At 45.7% G+C, this 24,210-nt stretch overlaps 1 protein-coding gene across 1 annotated transcript in view; it reads left to right on the top strand.

Annotated features, from left to right (window-relative positions):
* KCTD19 (potassium channel tetramerization domain containing 19) overlaps window positions 1-24,210 on the top strand; it is a gene marked incomplete at its 5' end in the record, with an annotated part of 32,783 nt that overhangs the window by 3,699 nt on the left and 4,874 nt on the right. Inside the window, 11 exons of the mRNA XM_081108352.1 lie at window positions 8,164-8,460; window positions 14,238-14,388; window positions 15,159-15,350; window positions 16,601-16,732; window positions 18,554-18,764; window positions 20,057-20,217; window positions 21,630-21,733; window positions 22,140-22,282; window positions 22,477-22,560; window positions 22,831-22,945; window positions 23,332-23,959. Coding sequence (XP_080964478.1) covers window positions 8,164-8,460; window positions 14,238-14,388; window positions 15,159-15,350; window positions 16,601-16,732; window positions 18,554-18,764; window positions 20,057-20,217; window positions 21,630-21,733; window positions 22,140-22,282; window positions 22,477-22,560; window positions 22,831-22,945; window positions 23,332-23,959 — 2,218 coding nt within the window. The remainder of the gene's footprint in view (window positions 1-8,163; window positions 8,461-14,237; window positions 14,389-15,158; window positions 15,351-16,600; window positions 16,733-18,553; window positions 18,765-20,056; window positions 20,218-21,629; window positions 21,734-22,139; window positions 22,283-22,476; window positions 22,561-22,830; window positions 22,946-23,331; window positions 23,960-24,210) is intronic.

Below are 24,210 nucleotides of genomic sequence, written 5' to 3'. Positions count from 1 at the left end.
CTGAAATCAATAAAAACATATATTTTTAAAAAACTTTGGGGGCCTTATATCAAAGCAGTAGCATCAAACGTCATTCATAGTCTTTGTATTCTCTTTTTTAGTCATAAATGCTTTGTTTCTAGAACCATGATAGTTAATATATACAACATATATTTATATGTGAACATATGTACGTATTTTGCTAAGTGTTTCTATTGTTGCTTAATTTTTAAATCTGGAGTAAATTTTAAATTTTATCAAATGTCTTGTTAGCGTCTATTAAGATGATTCTGATTTTTCTCATTTGACCTATTAATATTATAAATAGATTAAAAAGAACTGAAATATTCTTAGAGTATACCATGACAAGGTGAGTCACTGTATTCTTCACTATCATATGTTTGCAGTTTTTTTAAGAAGCCAGTTATACACTTAACAATGCCCTCTCTCTCTCCCTCTCCCTTCCTCTCTGAAATCAATAATATATATATATATATATATATATATATATATATATATATATATTTTTTAAAGAATGCCCTTGAAAAAGCAGTAAAAATGGTTAGTTTTATTATATCTTGAATCCTGAGTACATGTCTTTTTTGTATTGTATGACTAAATGGGAAGTATGCATGAAGTACTTCTGCCTCATAATAATATATGGTGGATACCTTGAGGAAAAACACTTGTGTGAATTTTGAGATGCCAGTTGAACCAGTCACTTTTTTTATGGAGCACCATTTTCACTTAAAAAAACAAAACCTGATAATTTATGGTTATTCAGACCTAATATCTGACAGAAATTTTCTTGGAAATAAACAAAGTGAGTGAGCCTGTCACTTCAGTAAAACAACCAATAGTAATTATTGTTAATTATAACATTTGAGCTTCCAAGCAAAAATTAGAATTTTGGAAAACTTGTATTTGCCACCATGAACTTAACAGTTTCCCAACACTTAAAGACTTTTAAAATGAGATTGGGGATTATATTAACATGATTTTAATGTTATATAATGAAATTTATCAATATTTGGAAGATACTGTATCTCAGCCAGTTAATATTTTTCAAATGACCAATGCATGATGTTAGAGAATCATGCCTGGGTCAAAGATCTGCTTAAATGCATATAGAAAAATGCTCAAAAATGCAGAAATATGCAAATTAAGATGACAATGAGGTATCACCTCACACCTGTCAGAATGGCTACCCATCAACAAATCAACAAATGACAAGTGCTGGTGAGGATGTGGAGAAAAGGGAACCCTAGTACACTGCTGGTGAGAATGCAGACTGGTGCAGTCATTATGGAAACCAGTATGGAGTTTCCTCAAAAAATTAAAAATGGAAAATAAGAAAAAAAAATTAAAAATGGAACTGCCATTTGACCCAGTGATCCTACATGTAGGAATATATCCTAAGAAACCTGAACTACCAATCAGAAAGAATATATGCATCCCTATTTTCATAGCAGTGCTGTTTACAATAGCTAAGATCTGGAAATAGCCCAAGTGCCCATCAGTAGATGAGTGGGTAAAAAAGATGTGGTACATTTACACAGTGGAATACTATGCAGCTGTAAAAAAGGATCTCTTACCCTTTGAGACAGCATGGAGTGACCTGGAGAGTATTATGCTAAGCGAAATAAGCCATCAGATCATATCACATGATCTCACTTCTATGTGGAATCTAATGAACAAAATAAACTGATGAACAAAATAGATCCAGAGACATAGAAGCATGGAACAGACTGTCGAATCTCAGAGGGAAGGCAGAGCTGGGTGGGTGGGAAGAGATCAACCAAAGAATTTATATGTACATATGTATAACCCATGGACACAGACAATAGGGTGGCAACTGGCTATCAGCATAAAAATATATAATTATATCATATATCATACATCACATATAAAAACAAACTATATAGATTAGGCTTAATGTGAAAAAACAAAGCTGCATAATTTTTATAAAAAATACAGGAGCCTATTACACCAGTATAGGGAAAAACTTCATAAATAAGACCCAAAAAGCAAAAGTCATAAAGAAAAATAAACTTGCCGAGACCGGTTTGGCTCAGTGGATAGAGCGTCGGCCTGCGGACTGAGAGGTCCCGGGTTCGATTCCGGTCAAGGGCATGTGCCTGGGTTGCGGACATATCCCCAGTGGGGGATGTGCAGGAGGCAGCTGATCGATGATTCTCTCTCATCGATGTTTCTAACTCTCTATCTCTCTCACTTCCTCTCTGTAAAAAATCAATAAAATATATATTAAAAAAAAGAAAAGAAAAATAAACTTGACTATCTTAAAATGAAAATTTTCTGCATGACAAAGATTAATGTAAATGTTTACTGGAATTTTTTAGTACAGAGAAATATAACAAAGAAAACAAGCCAACAAAAAGGCCTGTAATTTCACTATCAAGATTATCTCTTTGGACATTAAAAATAAAGTAATGAACAACAAATATGCATCTATCAACAAGTGAATCTAAGAATCAAGTGAATAAATAATCTGATGAACAGAAAAAAAAAATAAAAATAAAAATAAAGTAACACTTACTATGCACCCAGAAAATTTCAACAGTAAAGTACAGAATAAAAGTGAAAATCTTTCTCCCCAAAGATAACCTCTGTGATTTTTTTTACAGAAGAATTGTATGATGCATATAACAGCACATTCATTTAACTGAAAAACATCCGTGTTTTACTGGTAAATAAAAAAGTGAATTGCCAAATAATATTTACATTCTCATTCCTTTTTTAAAAAAAAGGATACCTATGTGTATATGTTTCTATAAGCAACTGGAACAGTATGGAAGGAGGGAGAGTATGTTCAGGTATTTGACTAGTTAGCTGCTTTTGCCCAACACTAAATTTTATGTTTAGAACATTCTTTTGTTTTAAACACTTTTGTATTGTTTGAATTGTTAGAATGAGTACAATTTTGTTATTCAAATGTCTGTTATAAAAACAAGCAAGCAAACAAAAAAAATCTGCCATATATTGCTCTAGCTGGAGTATAGAAGGGGTATGCGCGCCCCCGCCCCAATCAAATTGAGTATTATTTTTTAAAGGCAAGAAAGGTGTAAAACTGTGTAAGCCAAGCTTTTCTCAGCTAACTTGTAAAATAAGAAAGTTCAAAGTAGTATCGAAAAGAAAAAAATCTGAAATAGCTGCATCTATTTTTCCACACAACAAACCATTATCTTTGGGTGGGGGTGGGAGGAAGATTTCAAGAGGAAGGAAAAATTAATATCCTCTTTATTTTTTTTAAATATATTTCTTTATTGATTTCAGAGAGGAAGGGAGGAGAGAGGCAGATAGAAACATCAATGATGAGAGAGAATCATTGATTGGCTGCCTCCTGCACGCCCCCTACTGGGGATGGAGTCAGGCAGTTGCCCTTGGCCGGAATCGAACCTGGGACCCTTCAGTCCCCAGGCTGAAGCTCTATCCACTGAGCCAAACCGGGGCAATATCCTCTTTATTCACTCGTGTAATGTTTGACTGTTACTAACATGGGCTAATTTTGATAAATTTTAAATAGTAATTTTTATCCTGATGGGCGTGGCTCAGTGGTTGCGCATTGATCTATGAACCAGGAGGTCACGGTTAGATTCCCAGTCAGGGCACATGCCCAGGTTCTCTCTCATCATTGATGTTTCTCTCTCTCTCTCTCTCTCCCTTCCTCTCTGATATCAATTTTTTAAAATAGTAACTTTTAAATAAAATAAAACCGAGTTATTTCATATCCCACAAATAAAAAGTACTAGAAGCAAAAAGGGCAACTTTGTGTTCCGATTAGAGCCCAGGCTCTGGGATCAGAGTCCCGGGTTAATAAACCCTGGCTGCATCCCTTGGGGCTCTGCGACTCTGGAGTATGCGCCCAGGGTCTAAACCTAATTCTGTAAAATGGGAACAACGCCAGCGTCCGCTTCAGAAGCTCTTTGGGGGATTGAATAATGCAAGGAAGGTACTAACACAGGGCTTGGCACTAACCATATATTTAGAAAGGGTAAAAGTTGAATTAGAAATGCTGATAACTTTCCCAACATTTCCATCCCTTAGACACTCAGAAAGCAACCTGTGTGGGTCAGCCCCCAGGGCAAAGGCTGGGTCCGGAGTCGCTCAGCCAGCGTTACCTCCTGGACCAAGTCAGGGCTGGGGCCTTGACCCAGGTGCTGAGAAACCCAACGCTATTCCTTTCGCTTCCGGTCCCTTTCCGAGTCTCTCTTAAAAGGAAGCTACGCATCCAGGTGGGTCCGAGAAATGGCCTAGTTCTTAAGGCAGAGAGTGGACGACGAGCATTTCACCCCAACCGGCCCGCCCTTCGTGCCTCCTCCATAGCACCCCGACCTCAAACGCCCTTCTCAGCACCTTCCTTTTCCCGCCAACACCCTTCTTGAGACTCCGTTTCCTTCCACTAGACCAGACACAGTCCAGTTCTGCGTTCCGGCCGCCATGTCGAGTTCATCCCGTGTCTCTGCTCCCCTCTCTCAATTCCTCGCCCTGCGGCCCGGACTCCCTGGTTACTTCAGTTCCTCCAATAACCCCCTCCTCCGCCTCTGGGCCCTCGCCTCCACCGCCCCCACCCCCACCCCCCACCCCCGAGTCTACCTCAGGTTCCCTGCCTCCGCCTGTTTTCTCCCCTCAGACTCAGACCCCAGGCTCCCGGCCTGGCCCTACCCGGGTGCTCCAGGTTCAGCGCCCCCAGGCGGCAGATGCCCTCCTCGTCCAGATCCCACTGCTCCGCCATCCCCGCCCGCCCGCCAGGCCGTTCCGGTCCTCTCCGCTCACCTGTCGACGCCCGCGCGCTTGCCCGGCGCGCGCCAGGCCCCGCCCCTGGCCGCCAGGCCCCGCCCCTGGCTGCCAGGCCCCGCCCTCGCCGCCAGGCCCCGCCCCTGGTCTGCCCCTCCCGGCTCGTCAGGGGGCCGTTATTGCCAGGGTCACGCGCCCGCCCACCCGCCTGCTGCAGGAGTCCGAACCATGGTATGGAGCCCACTCTTTTGGGGCACCAAACCCATTGAAACAGCGAATTTGGGGGCGGTGTGGTGGAGGATAGGGTTGGTTACTGGCTCTGGGATATGCTGGGGGGATATGGCCCCAGCTTTGAAGGCTCTGGGTGCTGGGTCTGGAACATTGGAAGGATGCTCAAGTGTTCTAGCTTTGAGGATTTGGGGGACTCCAGGTCTGATGAGTGGGGGTGTGCTCCTTGACGGGGAAGGTCTTTACATTTCAGCGCTTGTGGATGTTGACTGTGCTGCTAGGATAGACTGTAAAGGGGGGTGGGGGGAGAGGAGGGGATCCAGATCTGAAGAATGGGGAAGCAGCCCTCAGAGTCATAATGGGAAACGTTGGGGAACTTGGCTCTGAGAAGTCAGAGCATGAGGTGGTTCTAGCTCTAGAAATTTTTTGGGGGGAGAGGGATCAGTGTGGAAAAGAAAGATGCTCTTTGGGAGGGGGTGGAGATGGCTCTACTAGAGCTAGTCCATTTCCTGAAGTCCGTCTGGCAAGAGGCCTTTTGCCCTTTAAGGACTACAGGCCCCAAAGTTTGCCAGTGATTAAGGGCTCTCCCCAAGCTGGGATGGCTCACCACTAACCAGCCCCTGAGCAGTCTTGGGGAAGAAAACTGGAAAGAACAACCACATCCTTAACCCCACCCTCACTACAGCAGGCACCTCTGAGACCCCAGCCTCGAATGGGGCATGCATATATAAGAAGGAGGCAAACGCTTAAGCCGAGACCCTCTTGTCAAACTCTGTCCTTAGTAAGAAAAGAGGAAGGGAGACCAGAACTGTGGCTCACCTTCAGGAGCAGGTTTTCTTTAGCATCTAAAATTTGCACGCTCACAGCACTGTTCACCGAGCTCTCAACTATCCAATCACCTTTAAGGAGAACAGAAAGCAAAGTCAAGAGTCCTTGCATATTTATGATTTCTGGTCTAGGCGAGGCCCTTAGTTACTCTCAGCTGATCACATTACTCGTATTTAGAAGGGTCAGGACTCAAAAGCCTAGATTAACTCATTAGCTTGGTTTTTCCAGCTCTGCTGCTGAGTCATGACACCATTTTACAATTTGTAATTCCCTTTAAGTCCCCTTTAACTCTTCCAGCCTCAAATGTGACATCCAGAATTGCTCTTCTTTATATCTGAATATTGAGACCAGTCTGCTTATGAGAGGAAAGAACCCCACACCCTTCTTTGCTGCAAGCATTTCTTTTCCTTCATCAGTTGTCAAAATTGGAGATTCAGGGTTTTGTTGGAGAAATGGACTTTTCCTCTCTTAGGCAAGCACCTCTTACTTTAACACTCTTTATTCCCACCAACATTTTAATGCAAATTTTGAAACATTCAGAAAGGTTGAATGAATTGTACAGTGAACGTTTTACACCCACCATCTGGATTCTACAATGAACATTTTGCTGTATTTGTTTTAGTCCATGTTCATCTATCTATTCCTCCATTAATCCATTTTATTTTTTATGCATTTCAAAATAAGTTGTAATATCAGTACATTGTATCCCAATCACTTCAGCATGCATAATTTTTTACCTAGAATTTAATATTGTTTTATGGTTCTTTCTTAGGTGAAATTTTATACACTATTTACCACTTCTATGAACATTTGTCTGCGAGTTTTTGTGTGGACATACATAGGTTTTCATTTCTCTTGAGTTTATACTTAGAAGTGGAATTGTTGGGTCATATAGTAACTCCATGTTTAACATTTTGAGGAACCAGCAAACTTTTCCAGAGCCAGCTGCACCATTTTATACTCCCACTAGTATATGAGAGTTTCAATTTCTGCAATCTTTATTAACACTTGTTATCATCTATTGTTTTGATTCAGGCCATCCTAGTGAGTGTGAGGTGCTATCTCATCGTGAATTTTGTACATTTTCCTGAAGGCTACTGTTAAGTACTTTACACATGATATTGGCCATTTATGTATCTTTGGAAAAATATCTATTTAGATTCTTTACCAACTTTTAAATTTAGTTATTCATCTATTTATTATTCAGTTGTAAGAGTTCTTTTTAAATATATTTTTATTGATTTCAGAGAGGAAGGGAGAGGGAGAGATAGAAACATCAGTGATGAGAGAGAATCATTGATCGGCTGCTCGATCCCACACTGGGGATCGAGCCCACAACCTGGGCAAGTGCCCTTGACCAGAATCAAACCCAGGACCCTTCAGTCCAGCGGTTGCCAACCTTTAGGATGTCACGGACCACCAGTGGTTTGCGGACTACTGGTTGGCAACCGCTGCTTCAGTCCACAGGCCAACACTCTATCCACTGAACCAAACCAGCTAGGGCACAGTACCATTTTTTGAAAAGGCTATTCTTTGAATTGAATTGTCTTGGCTCCCTTTTCAAAATTCAATTAACCTTAAACGTGAGTTTATTTCTGGACTCTTAATTCTATTCCACTTTTTCATATGTCTATCCTTATACCAGCAGCACACCATCTTGATTATTGTAAATTTGTAGTAAGTTTTGAAAGTGGAAAGTATGAATCCTCAAATTTTGTTCTCCTTTTTCAGGATTGTTTTGACTACTCTGGGCCCTTTGTATTTCCATATGAATTTTAACATCAGCTTGTCAATTTTTACCAAAATAAAGACAGCTGGAATTTTCATAGGGATTGTATTCAATCTGTAGATCAATTTGGGGAATATTACCATCTTAACAATATTAAGTCATCCAATCCATAAACATGGGATTATTTTTTTTTACATTTATTTGGGTCTTTTAAAATTTCTTTTAACAATGTTTTAAAGTTTTCAGAGTGTAAGTATTATACTTCTTTTGTTAAACGTATTCCTAAATATTTTGTACTTCTAAGAGGTGTTGGGTAGGTACAGTTGGATGTGCACTGACCTGTAGTGTGACTTGTTGGGTCAGTGATTGTGGAGATAAAGTAAGTAACACCTTTTAATACTATTGTGAATAGAATTGTTTTCTTAATTTCATTTTTGGATTGTTCATTGCTAGTATACAGTTGATTTCTTTTTATGTTGATTAACCTGTTGAACCCATTCTAACCATTTCTTAGTGAATTTTTTAGGCTTTTCTATATGAAAAAAACATGTCATCTATAAATTGAGGTAGTTTTACTTTCCCCTTTCCAATATGGATGCTTTTTCTTTCTTTTCCTGCATAGCTCTCTTTTCATTCCCCTTTAGGAGGAGCCTGGCATGCCTCACGAGTCAGCAGAGGATTTGTTTCATTTCAACGTTGGGGGCTGGCATTTCTCAGTTCCCAGAAGCAAACTCGCTCAATTCCCAGACTCCCTATTGTGGAAAGAGGCTTCAGCTTTGACTTCTTTGGAAAACCAGAGGCTGTTTATTGACAGAGATGGTTCCACATTTAGGCACGTGCACTATTACCTCTACACCTCCAAACTCTCCTTCTCCAGTTGTGCAGAACTGAACTTGCTCTATGAGCAAGCACTGGGTTTGCAGCTGATGCCTTTGCTACAGGTAAGATACTCTTATCTTCTAGGAGTGGTGATCAGTAAACATAGGCCTTACATCACTAAACATTGTTTTGTATTTTGGTTGCTAAGATGACCCTCTTAATGGAAAAGTGTGATGAGTAAGTTAAAGTAAGAATATACTGAGAATGCATGTTCTGAATAAAGGATTTCATCCTGATTCTGCCTAATCTATACTAACAGCCAACATAGACCCAGAATGAGACTTACCATCTCCTGAGAGTATGTTCTTGACTCTTGAAAATCCTATTTTAAGCTTATACTGTTTTTGTTGTTGAATTTTAAAAGGTGAAAACTTTATAAATTATAGGGTTTGTTATATGCACTGTGTCTGAGATTTAAAATAAAAAGATTGATCAAGAGTATTACTTCTCATTTTGCCTGTTAAGTCCACAACATTTACAGCAAAGCAAAAAGTCCTCCAAACTGCATAATCTTTCCTTTGCCTTCACTTCTCTGTTTTCCAAGACTCCTTGTTTTCTCATTGTAAGTAACAGCTTTAAATGCCTTTACTTATAACCATTAAAGTAGCACCAAAGACCACTGCCTTTTTTCTTAAATTTTCTCCAAATTATAGAAATCATTTCTGTGGTTTATCTTTAGTATATTTTTAATTATTGAACAATGACATTTTTGAAAAAAATATGTTTTTATTGATTCTTAGAGCAAGAGGAAGGGAGAGGGATAGAGAGATAGAAACATCAATGAGAGAGAAACATTGATCGGCTGCCGCTTGCACACCCCCTACTGGCGATCAAGCCTGAAACCTAGGCATGTGTCTTGACTGTGAATCAAACCAGTGACCTCTTGTTTCATGGGTTGACACTCAACCACTGAGCCACACCGGCTAGGCTGCAATCACTTTTTTTTTTTTATCCTGGAAGATGACTGGGAAGGACCCTTAGCTAGTCTTCAGATTAATCCCACCGTCTGGACAAGGTGTGACTCATTTTATCTCCACATTCACTGACCCAACAAGCCACACTGCAGCTCAGTGCACTACCAACTGTGCCTCCCCAACACCTCTTAGAAGAAAATTGAGGTAGACCATGCATGTCTGGGTCATGTAGGAATGAGAACATTTATAATGTATGTTTTTATAGAAACTCCTTACTAAATAATTAAATGTTTTCTTTTAAAAGTTATTATATATTTAGAAATCAAAATGCTTACCATACTCCAGTGCAAGTGGTTGTGGTATCCTTTTCAAGCTACCCACCTGCATTTTAAAAATTTTCAACTACCCCGAGAATGGACTACTAGAATTGCTTACAAGTGGCTTCAAAACCACGTAAATGGCCGGCATGTCAAGATTGCTGATGACTCTAACAAGCACCGTTTTGTGGGAAAAGGAAGGAGCCACTTGTTCATTACAGAAAACCAAAGAGACAAAGGCAATTTTTTTGAAGAACCATTTCTAAATTACATAAGCCTGTAATACAAACATTTATCAAACTAACTCCTTTGCTGTCTTCACTTCCCAAATTGAGACAAAATATAACTGAAAACAACTTCTAAATGGGAGATAACCATTCAGAGGCCAATGAGTTTGGTCCAATTCCAAAATTCCAAATTGTGTGTGGTAGAGTATTCGAAGAATCATGTGGATTGGCCTTTCTAAAACAGACCGTAAAACAAGTGCTTATGTTTTGGAAATGGTGTTTTCAAAAATAATAAACATTTAGGTTGGCACAACTGAAGCTGTATTTATTCACTGGAGCTGAGTGTAAATACAGCTGGAGAATGAACAGCCATCAAGCAAATCAACAGCCTCACACATTTCCATCACTTTCCTCACTAAGGCCTGTTCAGAGACTCAGATTCTTGCCTAAATGTACAAACAATTGCTTGGAGAAAATGGAGCTTGCCAATTCTTAGTCTAAAGACTCTTTTCAGGCAGCACAACTTAATGCATTCAGCCAGCATTTACTGAAAGCATTCTACCACACTACCTCCCAGATTTTACTGTCTCCACTTTGCATGTGAGGAGCCTGAGGCTTTGAGAGGTTACGTGACAAGTGGGAGGCAGCTGATTATTCCTATGAGCTTTAAGGATAAAAGGAGAGGATACAATAAAAATATAATGTGAGCCCTAACCGGTTTGGCTCAGTGGATAGAGCGTTGGCCTGCGGACTGAAGGGTCACAGGTTCAATTCCGGCCAAGGGCATGTACCTTGGTTGCGGGCACATCCCCAGTAGGAGATGTGCAGGAGGCAGCTGATCAATGTTTCTCTCTCATCGATGTTTCTAACTCTCTATCCCCTCTCCCTTCCTCTGTAAAAAATCAATAAAATATATTTTTTAAAAAAATTATATATATATTTATATTATATATATAATGTGAGCTACACATGTAATTTTAAATTTTCTAGTAGCTACATTTAAAAAAATAAAAAAGCAGGTGACATTAATTTTAACAATTTTTTAAATTTAACCCAATATATTTAAAACTAGAGGCCTGGTGCAGGAATTTGTGCATGGGTGGGGTCCCTCGGCCTAGCCAGCAAATAGGGCCAGTCGGGGCCATCTCGCCCAGTCCCGATCAAGGCCAATCTGGGCCGGCCAGCCAGTGGGAGGGACCATGGGAGGTTGGCTGTGGGAGCACACTGACCACCAGGTCCTGCATTGAGCACCTGCCCCCTAGTGGTCAGTGCATGTCATAGCGACCGGTCGTTCAGTCGTTCGGTCATTTGGTCACTTAGGCTTTTATATATATAGATACTATCATATCAACATGTAATCAAAATATTAAAATTGATATATTTTACATTCTGTTTTTGTACTAAGTCTTTAAAATCTGATGTGTTTTATGCTTATGACATATCTCAGACGGTCACATTAGCCTCATGTGGCTAATGGCTACCACACTGGACAGCACATAACTAAACTGTCCTAAACAGTTAGTGCTCTTCACTGTAAAGTCCTTCAGATTTAGCCCCTACCAATAAAAATGGGACCTTGCCTCCCACTAACTGAAGTTCCCACGCACTCAACAGGTGGAGTATCCAACTCGGGATTATCTGTAGCATGGTAGGCTTTGTTGGGAAGCCATGAGAAGGAGCCAACAAACAGAATGAGATGAGAAGCTTCTAGAAGACAGGCACCTGGGTTTACATTGCTCTGCTCTCCACTCCTCCTCACCCCTGCATATCTGCAACCCTTATCTCTCTACCAATCCCCACTCACCTGCCTATCCCATCTCCCCCCCAGTCTGTAGCTTTGGCCTCCGAAGGGCACACTTGATACCTATTATTGCCTTGACTCTAAATGTAACATTTATTGTGAATTGAGCAGCAATCACAGATCAAGCACTAGAGATATAAGAATGAATCATATAGTGATACAATGGCAGAAGTAAATGCCATGAAGAATAGAGCAGTGCACCCGGCCGGCATGGCTCAATGGTCAAGTGTCGACCGTGAACCAGGAGGTCATAGTTCAATTCCTGGTCAGGGCACATGCCCGGGTTGCAGGCTCAATCCCCAGTGTGGGGCGTACAAGAGGCAGGTGACCAAAGATTCTCTTCATTGATGTTTCCCTCTTTCCCTCTCCCTTCCTCTCTGAAATCAATAAAAATATATTTAAAAAAAAAAAAGTAGAGCAACAGCCCACATCAGAGCATCGGGCATCTCTGAGCACTGTTGCTCCTTTGGAAAACCTCCATTAAGTCCCAAAGCTCTGCCAGCAGTGCATTTGTCAGCCATCTTTTAGCAATCCGCCCCACACACATACACACTGCTCCTGTGCCATCAGTCTTATGCTGCTTCTGATTGACTTGTTTTTCATTACTATCTAAGCCAAAAACAACACTAATTATCCTTGTGCTAGCAATTATCCATCTGAATTCAAATCTGTATTTTCCTTAAAGAAATCTTCCTTCTAATAACTTTCTGGATCATATAAAGAATAAAAATTCTAGAAGTAATATTCAGGCAGATAGAAGTGGAATTGAAGTCCATAGAAGACCAGCCACACACACTATGGCAACTTTAGTTAGCAAAGGCAAAGGACAGCTGGGAGTCTAGCTCTCTGAAGTACCCTCCCTCCCTTCCTTCTTTCTTTCTTTCCTCCCCCCTCCCTCACTCCCTCTCTCCTTCCCTTCCTTCCTTCCTTCCTTCCTTCCTTCCTTCCCTCCCTACCTCCCTACCTCCCTACCTCCCTACCTCCCTACCTCCCTACCTCCCTACCTCCCTACCTCCTTCCTCCATTTAGAGTTTTGTGGCATTTATGTCACTGATGATGGGGTGGGGATGAAATAATGGTGGAAGATGAAGGTGGAAAGGTAGCTTGGATTCTGACCACTAAGAGAAATGAAATTAAATTTAACATCATATCCTTTAACACTACCTCCCAGATTTTACTATTTCTAGTTTGCATGTGAGGAGCCTGAGGCTCAGAAAGGTTAAGTGACAAGTGGGAGGCAGCTAGTTAAGAGCAGTAGTTAAGAACATGGGTAGAATCTTGGGTTCCATTCCCAGCATCTCCACTTACTTGGAGCCCTAAATACTCTTCCTTTCCTGGGCCTTGTTTCCCATTTGCTAAATGGGACTGATAGTGCTAGAGCCTACTTTGTGGGTCGGGGGTACATTAGGAGGATTTAGTTTAAAAGTGCCTGGACAATAAATGTTAGCTTTTAAGGGACAGAGTCAAGACTCAAACCCCAGTCCTTCCACAACTCCACCAGCCACTCTAAATGGGGAAGCCTCACTCTGGTCCCCACCTTTTGCAGATCTTTAGTTATGTGGGTGCAGTTTATAGCCATAGCCACCAGAGGGCTCTTCTCAAATCTCAGGATTTCCATGAATCATTTCACAAGCCTCACCTGGGTAGATAGGAATTAAAAGCAGGTTCTTTTATTAGTTTCATACTGAATCTGAGGTTTTCTATCCATTATGAAGCCCTTAGAGAAAAAACTGGCCATGTGATGCCTTTACAGGATGACTTTTCCAGCTATATCCAAAAATGCCTTAAGAAATTTTTCTTCTAAGCTGGGGACAGAAAAAAAATGGGCTTGATGTTATGATAACCTGCCCCCTAAGCAGGACTTCTGAGGGAGAATGGGTTCCTGAATTCAGGCGGCATGAAGACACCCAGCCCACCTGCCTGGGCTTCAGCTCTGCCTAGCTGGGGTGCTCCACTCCCGCCTCAGCCCACCCCTGGTCACCTGCTCCTTGAAGCGGAGAGGCTCTGGACTTGGAAGACTGCTTGGGCAAGTCACAAATCCTTTGACCACAACTGACACATCAGCAAAACCGGAATGCAAACACCACATCTGCCTGCCAGAGCTGTGTTGGGATAAATGAGCGAATGAGTGCGAGCACTTGGAAAAACGTACCCCGTGCCACCTCCATTTCCCTAGTTAGACCAGGTTCCATGGTTAGGAGGAGCACAAACAAGCAGAAAACAATTATAACAGGTCAAAGGGGTTTTTGAACTCTTGAGGGGAAATGATAACAGAAAATCACGAGTTTTTGATAGTTAAGTAGAAATTACCCTAAAGATTGTGTAAAATAAATGTCTATTAATCCATGTAAATTATAATCCAAAAAGTATTTCAAAAGTCAGGAGAGAAATCATCATTGAGATTTTTAATATCAGCGTGTCATCTTACAGACCTAAATTTTTACATATTTGTGTGATTGACTCTATTCCGAAACATTTATCAAAGAAAGTCATCTATTATTTTTTCTGGTATTTTACCCTAGAGCTGGTAGATAGTTATTTGGTTTAGAATTTTCAACGCAGCCATCTTCTTTATCCAAGACTCTAGATAATCTGAAGGAAGGAAAACACCATCTCCGCGTGCGGCCTGCAGACATACCTGTTGCCGAGAGAGCATCTCTCAACTACTGGCGAACATGGAAGTGTATCAGCAAACCCTCGGAATTTCCTATAAAAAGCCCAGCCTTCACAGGTATAAGCACAGGCTGACCCTCCCGAAGCCCCCACTTTACTTCTCATCCTAACAGGAGTGGCTTCCATCCAGAGAGTACCCTGATTTCTGAACTAGTTCTGAATGACTGCTCTATCTCACTGTCATCTCCTTTGATCTTGTACCCTGTCACATGCCCTCTCCATGGCTGCTCACCCACAGGCAGCAAACATCCTCCTCCACATTCATTCCTCTGCATATTGGGCAGAGCTGGGCTGAATTCCACGCTTCCTAGTCGCCTGGGAACTCCGGCATCCTTTCAAGTCACTCTCACCACCACACAAGCAATGTCCCCAAATGGTCACTGTCTGTTGTGTGCCTTGCAGTATGGATTAGCCAATCTGAGACACCAAACAACCATTCATGATTATGGATGGGTTTGGGGCTTCCAGGAGAGTCAAAAGGATCTATTTTTACCTGTAGGTCACAATGGTTGGTTTGATCAATTAGAATGAACCAAATAGATAACCAATGTGAATTTAATAACTTTGAATACATAAGCTAAAATTTTATAACATATCCCACTGCCCTTCACTAGAGAAAAACTAGATGTCCATGCCCTGCTCCCCACCACACTCCTGCCAAACCTTAGGGTTACATCTAAATACAGAGGAAAGAGGCACCAGGCAGGGACCATCTCCTGGGTGAATCTTTTTAGCTTCCTCTGGGACTCCTGGATCAGTGAGTCCTGGTGGCCTCTAAGAGCCTTGGCCTCTTGGAGGCGGTGACACCCTTTGCCCATTCTCCTCCAGGCCTACATGATAAGGCACCTTTGGGGCTCATGGACACACCACTGCTAGACACGGAAGAGGAAGTGCAGTACTGCTTCCTGCCCTTAGACCTAGTGGCCAAATATCCAAGCCTGGTGACGGAGGACAACCTGCTGTGGCTGGCTGAGACTGTGGCCCTGATCGAGTGCGAGTGCAGCGAGTTCCGGTTCATTGGTGATTGCTCTGTGGCGGGAAGAGGGCAACATTGGGGGTAGGGGTGGGAGGAGGGGGTGGACTGAGAGCATCCACTCCTCCCCACGGAGAGGCCCAGCTTGGTGCTTAGGACCTCAGGGGCTTCCCTGGGCAGAGGTGGAGGGGGCATGACAAAGTCTGTGGGGAGGCAAGCAGAAGCCCAGCTTTAGACTTCTATTTTCCTCAGGGCTATTTTGTTCCTTGTTCATTTGGGAGTGGCCTGGGTGTAAGGGGGCACTGGAAACTACCTGCAGTGTCAGGGCCACAGGAGTTGGTGTGAAGGGCAAGGCCCTGAGCTGGACTCCAAGGTCAGCTACTCATCTTGTTCTGTCCTTACGTATCCAAGTGGGCTCTAGGCCTTGGTTCCCCTCACCAAGGAACCCTAGGTTCATCAAATGAGAAAATAGGGGTATTTCAAAGGATGGTCCCTACCTGCTCTCACTTCCATTAAATCAGAATAAAAGGGAAGGAAGGTGGATGGTGAGAGTTTCCCCAGTCCTTGTGGAATTATCCACCTGAATCAGTGACCCAAGGAGGGGTGAGATCTTCAGCCCTGGACAGAAGAGAGCCTCCCTCCCCCCACTGCCCCAGGACAAGCTCTGGTGGGGGTGTGAACTGAATGACCCCTTTGATTCTAAGATGCTGCTGCCGCCTAGATGAAGAGGGCAGGAAACACCCAAGTTGATCTAGGGGCCCAAATGCCTGGAACCCCAGCCATTCATATTCATAGTCACCTGGAAAGTTGTGATGTGCTTCTGAGTCTCCAAGTTGATTCACACAGGGCATTAGCGTGGGCTGCATCTCTGCCTCCTACACTGCAGTCCAGGCAGGGACAGACTGCAAGTGCACCTGCCAGTCCAGGCTCAGCTGGGCCCTTCCTCTCTAAGCAGCAAGACAACTCCCTCTTTTGGAATGACCTGCTCTTGGGTCAAGACTCACAGGGTAAGTCTCAGTGCCATTGTGCTCACCAGGAGGTCCTGGCGTGGGAGCCCCAGGCCAGGCCATGGGAGACCACACCCATGGCCTCAAATACGGGAAGACAAAGTAATTTGTGGTCTTTCACCTTGAAAACCACAGAATTAAAGCTAATCTAACCAGGTATGTTCAAAAAACATTTCAGAACAAGGAGAACCTAGGATAAGTTGCAGCACCAAACACCTGTCAAAACCTGGACCTTCAGTGACATTAGAAATTGCTTCATTAACTCATTTGGTTTTCCTTTGCTTTTCAAGTGAATTTTCTTCGCTCACAGAAGATTTTACTACCAGATAATTTCTCCAATATCGATGTGTTAGAAGCAGAAGTGGAAATTCTAGAAATCCCTGCACTCACTGAAGCTGTGAGGTTGTACCGGATGAACATGGGTATGTCACCCGGGAAACGTGCCCTCCCCTTCACCTTCGGGGTGGTCAGGCTTGAGCTGGAAAAGCCAAGAACAAACATCTCCCCTCCCACAACTACTTTGGGCTTTGGCTGGTTGTGCAAGAAGCAGGCATTTGGGCTTAGAATCAAGAGGAGAAATGTCAATCTGAAGCCCCGTGTGGTCTCTGTTCGGCCTGCCCACTGAGGGTGGATGGCTTACAGCCAGCAGGGGCTGGAGGTAGCCCAGCTCTGCCTACATGGGGAAACCAAGCCAGAATGTGCTAGGAAGGGAGGCTGGGCCTGATGCCAGACTTCCCAGAGGCCAGGCAGGTCTGCTCTGCTTGTGGAAGTGGGGAGACACTGGAAACTTAGAGCACCCACCTGCCACTCCCGGAATTTTGTTTTCCAGGCACGGTGGGGGGTGGGAAATGCTTGAGCAAATTCCTCACTAGTGCTTCAGTGTTCCCACCCACCTCCAAATTCCCTTGTCCCCTATTTCGAAACCCCTGGCTGCTGTGTCTGTTTCTGCCCTGACCTGACACTTCCTGACCCTGACCCTGACCCAGTCCAGGCCTTCATGCTTTCTGTGCTCCCTCATTCCAGCTTGCTCCATCCCTCAGTTTTTACTTGCTTTTCCTCCCATTCTGCAATTCCTGCACATCCACGGGAGCTTCTGTGCATGTTTCAGGAACTAGCTGCTTCAATGTGGCCTCAGCAGGCCTTCTGAGAATGTATGGAACCGAGCATGTAGAGCACGTGTGAAGCGAGGCCTGCACACCACCATTCATCCCATGGGAATGGGCCTTTCCCTGTCTGCAGGGCCAGCTCTCCCAGCCTCCCTCCTGGCAGATGAAGTCCTATCCTATTTGGGGGCCATTGCATCCTGCAGCAGGTCTCAGGGGGCCTGGCCCAGGCTCTAACAATCCACTGAACGGGGTGTGACTTCAAACCCCTCCCCCAAGGGCTTCTGTTCCTGAGAGATGGGTGGAGAGGTGCCTCATCCACAAGAGCTATGTGAAGGTAGGCTCTGTAGGCCGCGGGCAGTCCCCCAACACAGTGCGGGCTTTGCCTTTTATAAAGCACCACACCTAAGGGAAACGGCTCCAGTAGCCCCGGAGACAGGCTCTGCTCCCGTCTTGCTTTGCAGGTTCGGACAAGGTGCTGAACTAGTCTCTCAGCACAGTGGGACTTAATTAGTACCCTCGGCTGTGATGTGAGGCTGGCACTACCTGTCTTGTGGGGCTGCTGTTGGGATTGGAGATGATGCATGAAAATCACCCAGCAGCTTGCCCAGCAGCCCAGTGTGGCCACTGCAGGCTGTGCATTGTGCCCACAGCAGGAGCACAAGGCCCTGCCTGTGAGCCAGCAACCCAAATGCCCACCTGCTAGTAACACCACCTACTGTGTCTTTGGGGGAAATTCTGCCCAGGAGGGAGGCACTGAATCCGGGAAACTGTGGCACACCTTGGGTTCTGTGCGATGGCTGCTGAACTTGCCCATGGCTGGTTACAGCAGGGCCTGAAACTTAGAGGTTCCTGCAGAGGCAGGGCCAGGTGGCTGCTGCGCCGAAAATTCTGAACTCCAAATGTTAGTGATGCAACAGATTTTTCCCTTCTCCCAGCTAATAGCTCTGACCTCTAAACCTGACTCAGAAGTGAAAAATAGTACTCATTTTGAGAAGATCCAGACCTGGGCTGTGCAAGGAAGTAAGCTGTCTCTAAGCCTCTTCAGTACTAATTCAAAGCAGCAGGAAGGAGACCCAAAGGTCCCAATACAGGTATGACTGTGAGGGGGTCTAGGAGTCACCCTTTCTCCCTGCACAGGTGGCTGTTCCCGGACCTCCTGTCCTCCCCCAAGCCCGGGGAAGGGGGGCCGCGCAGCCGGCCTGGAGGCTGTGAAGCCGCTGTACATGATGGCCCTGGGTGTGCTGGTCAAATACCCAGACTCCGCACTGGGACAGCTCCGCATTGAGAGCACGCTGGACGGAAGTAGACTGTACATCACGGGGAATGGGGTTCTCTTCCAGCACGTCAGGTAAGGCCTCCTCAGCACAGCTCGGCCCACGCAGGGTGGGCTTTGCCTTTCCCTAGGAACCACCTGGGCCCCCCAGCCAGAGGGAGGTAGTGTCCTGAGGGGCAAACCCATCATCTTAGCCACTCCCACCACCATCACTGAACCCCAGCCTCAGAGGGGAGGGCTGGTGTCAAGGTGCAGAGGTTCCCCAAACTGGCCCATATCTTTGTTCTCTGCAAACCATTGCTCTGGTTCTAGCCCTAAGCTAGGTCTGAGGTGACCAAGCCACAGTCACAACCCTCAGGATGCTAAGTGTTACCGACCCCCCATGCAGATCCTCCTACGAAGGTCCTCCCCTCCAACCCTTCAGAGGTTCACTGGACACACACAGAGGCCAGAGCGAGGGATGAGTCTCCCCGAAGGAAGGCAAGGCAGGCTTCACAGAGGAGGTGATACCTGGCCTTTGCCTTGAGGGATGAGCTCAGAATGTCTCCATTAGTGCAGGGGCATGGATTCCAATCCTGCTTTATAGAAGGAGAGCTGAGATTCGGAGCGGGACACTTTTTTTCTTTAACCTTTACCCAAGGATATGTTTTTATTGATTTTTAGAGAGACAAAGAGAGAAAGAGAGAGGTAAGAGAGAAACATCAATCAGTTGCCTTTTTGTATGTGCCCTGACTGGGGATTGAACCTGCAACCTAAGTATGTGCCCTGACAGGGATCGAACCATAGCCATTTGGTGTAAGGGGCAACGCTCCAACCAACAGAGCCACCTGGTCAAGGTGAACAATTCTTTTAGGTTCACAAAATACATTGGTACCAAAACTAAAGATAGAACTAGGTTTTTCTGAGTGCTGGAGATAAGATCAGCCAAGCCTCAATGCTGTCCTATCCCAATATCGTTGTTTGGGGCCTTTGTGGCCCACCCCTAATGTCACAGAAGACAAAGACAAGCGCCTTTGGATGCAGGGGGTTGATGTTCAGACTTTCCTGGGCACACAGGGTACTAGTCAACTACCAAGTCCGTGGCAGGTTACCACATGACTGGATGTCTTGGGCAGATAATTATGAGGACAGGAAAGATGTGGCTGGGTCCTGGCCTGGCTTTTCAACTTGAGTTAAGGCCTGGAGGCTTGCAATTAGTCGATTTAGAGGGCTCTGCTGAAATAGGTCAAGCTCAGCTCCAAAAGGGTGAGTGTGTGTCCAAGCTTACTGTCCTGCGGGTAACACCAGATTCCCAGTTAAATCAAGGAAATGATGTTAGTAGTGGTGCGGTACTGGGGCTCTCTGTGACAGGCCTTTCCCCTGGGCAGGAACTGGCTGGGGACTTGCCGGCTGCCCCTGACGGAAACCATTTCTGAAGTGTATGAGCTCTGTGCCTTCCTGGACAAGAGGGACATCACCTATGAGCCAATGAAAGTGGCTCTGAAGACTCATCTGGAGCCGAGGACTCTGGCACCCATGGATGTGCTCAGTAAATGAAGAAGCTTGTTTTGAATTTAGCATCAGGGGAGGGTCTGGAGGATCAGAGGGGAAAGATGAGGCTGGCCAGGGCCTCATGGAAACTACATGGAAAGAGAAAGGAAAGCCAGACAGACCCACATTTGTGGGGTTTGCCTAAAGGGAAACTTTCATGTGAAGTGACCCCTCCTTACCCCAAGCCCATTAAGTAGCCTCAGGCAGTACAGACTGGGAAGTAGAGACTGACCCTTGTGGGGCTACACGGTCCCCAAGGCATGCCTGCTCCAGTGCTGGGTGCTGACATTCTGTGCTCATCCATCCTCACTGCCATCCAGGGAGAAACAGTCCCTGAGTCTATTTAACCAATGAGGCAGAGGCTCAGGGGAGTAACTTGCTCAAATTACAGTGGGGCCTTGACTTAGGAGTGTCCCGCCTAACGAGTTTTTTGAGATACCAGCTGATTTTTTGCATTGAGTTGATAGAGTAATTTGAGTTAACAAGCTCCTTAACGAGCTCAATCTCGGAACAAATTAAACTTGTAAGTCAAGGCCCCACTGTATAGAGTCAGATCATGACTGAGCTGGAGTTGAAGTCTGAGTCCAAAGACAGTTGTTTTCACCATCTGCCTATAACCTCCTATCAACAAAAGTTTAGTTTTTCTGGTCAAGTTTAGTCTGTATTACTGACATTCTGCAGCAAACAACATTTGTTGAGCACCTACCATATACCAGGACAAAAGTAGACACTGGGTGTGCAAACGTGACCAAAACAAATGCAGGCCTTATCTTCATAGAGCTCACAATCTAATTATGTATCTCTTACCCCTTATCTAATTATAATCTAGTTATATACCTGTCACTCATTACAAAGCTCACTAGAAACTGGTTCCCAAATATCCAGTCATCCCCAGAAGAAAGCCCCATTCTCAGACATGTCTAGAGGCCTGTTCTCTAAAGAAGTGACAGTGAACTGATGAGAGCTGGCTCTATGACATTCACCAAACCATAAGCGCAAACATAACCAGGGACTCCTAGCTCCAGTCAAAGTAACCACATGAAAAGTTTCCTACCCAGGACACCCCAACCAGAAACCAGAGGCAGGTAGCATGTGAGTAGACATGAACCTCAGTTCAGCTTTCTTGAGACAGGTGGGTCAGGGGAGGAGGAGCGATGCCCTTGGGGTTGGGATTCCAAAGGGCTTACCTGTCCCATCCCAAGTCCCTGGCTTGGAAACCAGGAAACCAAAGGGTGAGCCGCAGGAAGCCCTGAGTAGCCGAGAAGGTTGGTGTCAGGGATTCCAGCTGCTTCTCAGAGGATGCAACACAGTATGGCAGGTGAAGGTATTGAGTCTTAACATGCAATACACTGTTGACCAAAATTTACCTTCTGGCCCAAGTGATGTGTCCCCTCTCGTTGGTTTCCTTAGATGAGGAGTGGATGGCAGAGATTACTGTGTACTCCCCCCAACAGATCATCAAGGTTTATGTTGGAAGCCACTGGTATGCAACCACCCTGCAGACCCTGCTGAAGGTACTGCTGCCCCAGGCTTCTGTAGCTGAGCAGCTCTGGAACCAGTCACCTGACCCTTACATAGCCTTTAGCACCTGCTTAGAGCAAGGACCTCTGCCTGCTCTTTCCATAGGAACAGCCGGGAAGGCCCTCAGGAGTGTGGGTAGGGAGGAGGCCAGGAAAGAGGGAGGGTGGGGTTCCAAATGCCTCAAGAGGGTGGTCTAGGGACCAGCAAAACTTGAAGCAGAGACCATGTGCTTCTTCCCCAGATGCTCTGCTCCCCAGTATGGCTCTCTGTGGCCAACAGATCCCAAAGCCTCTGCTCTAGAATGGTCGGGAAAATGAAGCGAGAGAAGGCTGATCTGCTTTACTAAAGACCTAGCCCTTTGACTAGCAGATTAACAATCTGGTGTCCAATCCCTTGCAGTATCCAGAACTGCTGTCCAACCCTCAGAGAGCGTACTGGATCACGTATGGGCAGACCCTGCTGATCCACGGAGATGGCCAAATGTTTCGACACGTTCTCAACTTCCTGAGACTTGGAAAACTGTTCTTACCATCTGAATTTAAGTAAGCGCGGGGAAGGGCATTGCATGCTGAAACCCCATTCCTCTGTATCAAAGGGCACAGGCCTGCAGCCTTCAGGGAGGAGGGTCTAGTAGTTCCAACATGTGAACTGCTGTGGGGGCAGCAGCTCTGCAGGCCTGTGCCCCACCCACACTCCCACCCAGCTGCCCAGTCCGACATCTCCTTATCGCCCACAGGGAGTGGCCCCTCTTCTGCCAGGAGGTGGAGGAATACCACATCCCATCCCTCTCAGAAGCCCTTGCCCAGTGTGAGGCGTACAAGTAAGGGACTTTGCTCCAGGCCCCACGTTCTGGAGTTTGTTCCTTTATATTCCTCATGGGAATCCTGTTTTAAGTCCCACCTCCCAGTAAGGCCTGTTCTCCTTGGGGTTAAGGGGGTGGGGCAGGCCAGGATTGGGCATTGACCTATGCCAAAACCCTTTAGACGTCCCTTCTCCCCTACTGTCCAGAGTTCACTCTCAGCCAGCCTGCCCAAGAGGGCAATGGGCTAGAAGCTTCTGCTCACTAACCAATCCTCCTTGGAGTCTGCAGGTCATGGACCCAGGAGAAGGAATCTGAAAATGAAGAAGCTTTTCCCATCAGGAGGTTGCATGTGGTGACGGAAGGGCCCGAGTCACTGGTGGAGTTTGGTAGAGATGCCAAAGAAGTAAGGTCCAGCCCTCTTTGTTTAGTGGTGTCCTCGAAGGACACGCCCACAAAGCTCAGGGCCGGCGTTGCTACGGGGGTAGAGCAGAGGGTGCAGCTAGCACAGTAACTATGACCTGGATGGAGGCACAGGGCACCTTGGCTGCTGTGGCCTGGGATGCTGATATGTCCCTTTGGAGTTGAGAGGCCCCTGGGCTGACACCACCCCACTCAGACTAAGCAAAGCTCCTTGGTTGACCACGGTGGGAGGGGGGGATGAGGGGGGGGGGGCGGGAATGGGATTATTCTGGTTGAGCAAGTAAAGTCTCGGAGGCCCAGCTTATTAGACCTAGGGAGGCTCCAATGTAGAAGCATAACATGCCCAGAGCTGTTATGCTCCCTCCCCAGACCATAGCCTGCATGCCTGGGGACTTCCAGGACTGCAATGACAGGACTCCCTGGAACAAGGTCAAGGGGACCCTCGCCAGGGCCAGCCAAATGGAGGAGACTGAGCAGTACTCCCGCACCATCCAGATGTCCTTGTGCCGAGGTGCCAAGCGGGCAGGCAATCCCAGCACATACTCCCACTGTTCCAGCCTATGTGCCAACCCCAGACACTGGGGGGCCTGCCCTGAAAGTCCCCCCAAAAAGAAGTCCACCACAGTCAACCTCACACAGAAATGTGAAACCAAAGACCCTCCTGTCACACCCATGCAAAAACTCATCTCCTTGGTGAGGGAATGGGACATGGTCAATTGCAAACAATGGGAATTCCAGCCTCTGCCGGCTCCTCGGAGCAGCGCCTTGGAGGAGGCCACCCTGCAGCTCCCCTCGGGGAGTGAGGCTGCTTCCCAGCCCAGTACCTCAGCTTCCTGGAAAGGTCATGCCACAGCCCCAGAGAAGGACCCAGGTCTGCAGGCAGGGGCTGGAGCTGGAGCCAAAGACAAAGGGCCAGAGCCAACGTTTAAACCATACTTCCCCACAAAAAGAGCTGTCACCCTGAAGGACTGGGGCAAGCCGAAGTCAAAGGAGAGAGGTGAGTCCACTCTGTGCCAAGCAGCGGATACAGATATGTGACCAACACAATGGCATGGCTTGAGGGGCTGAGAAACCACATAAAGCGTATGGAAAGGGGGCGCCTACGAAGTAAGGGAGCACAGAGGAGGCTGGGGGCTGGAGAGTCACAGAGGAAGGAAGAGAAGCCTTGGTGCTTGTGGAAGCAGGTCATCAGTCTAGGAGGCCAGGCGTCACCTAGCGGGAGATAAGACTGAAGGCAAAGTAATCAGG

This window comes from Myotis nattereri (genome assembly GCF_964212035.1).
Source record: "Myotis nattereri genome assembly, chromosome: 15".
Taxonomy (NCBI): Eukaryota; Metazoa; Chordata; class Mammalia; order Chiroptera; family Vespertilionidae; genus Myotis; species Myotis nattereri.
This window is presented reverse-complemented; position numbering and strand designations above follow the sequence as displayed.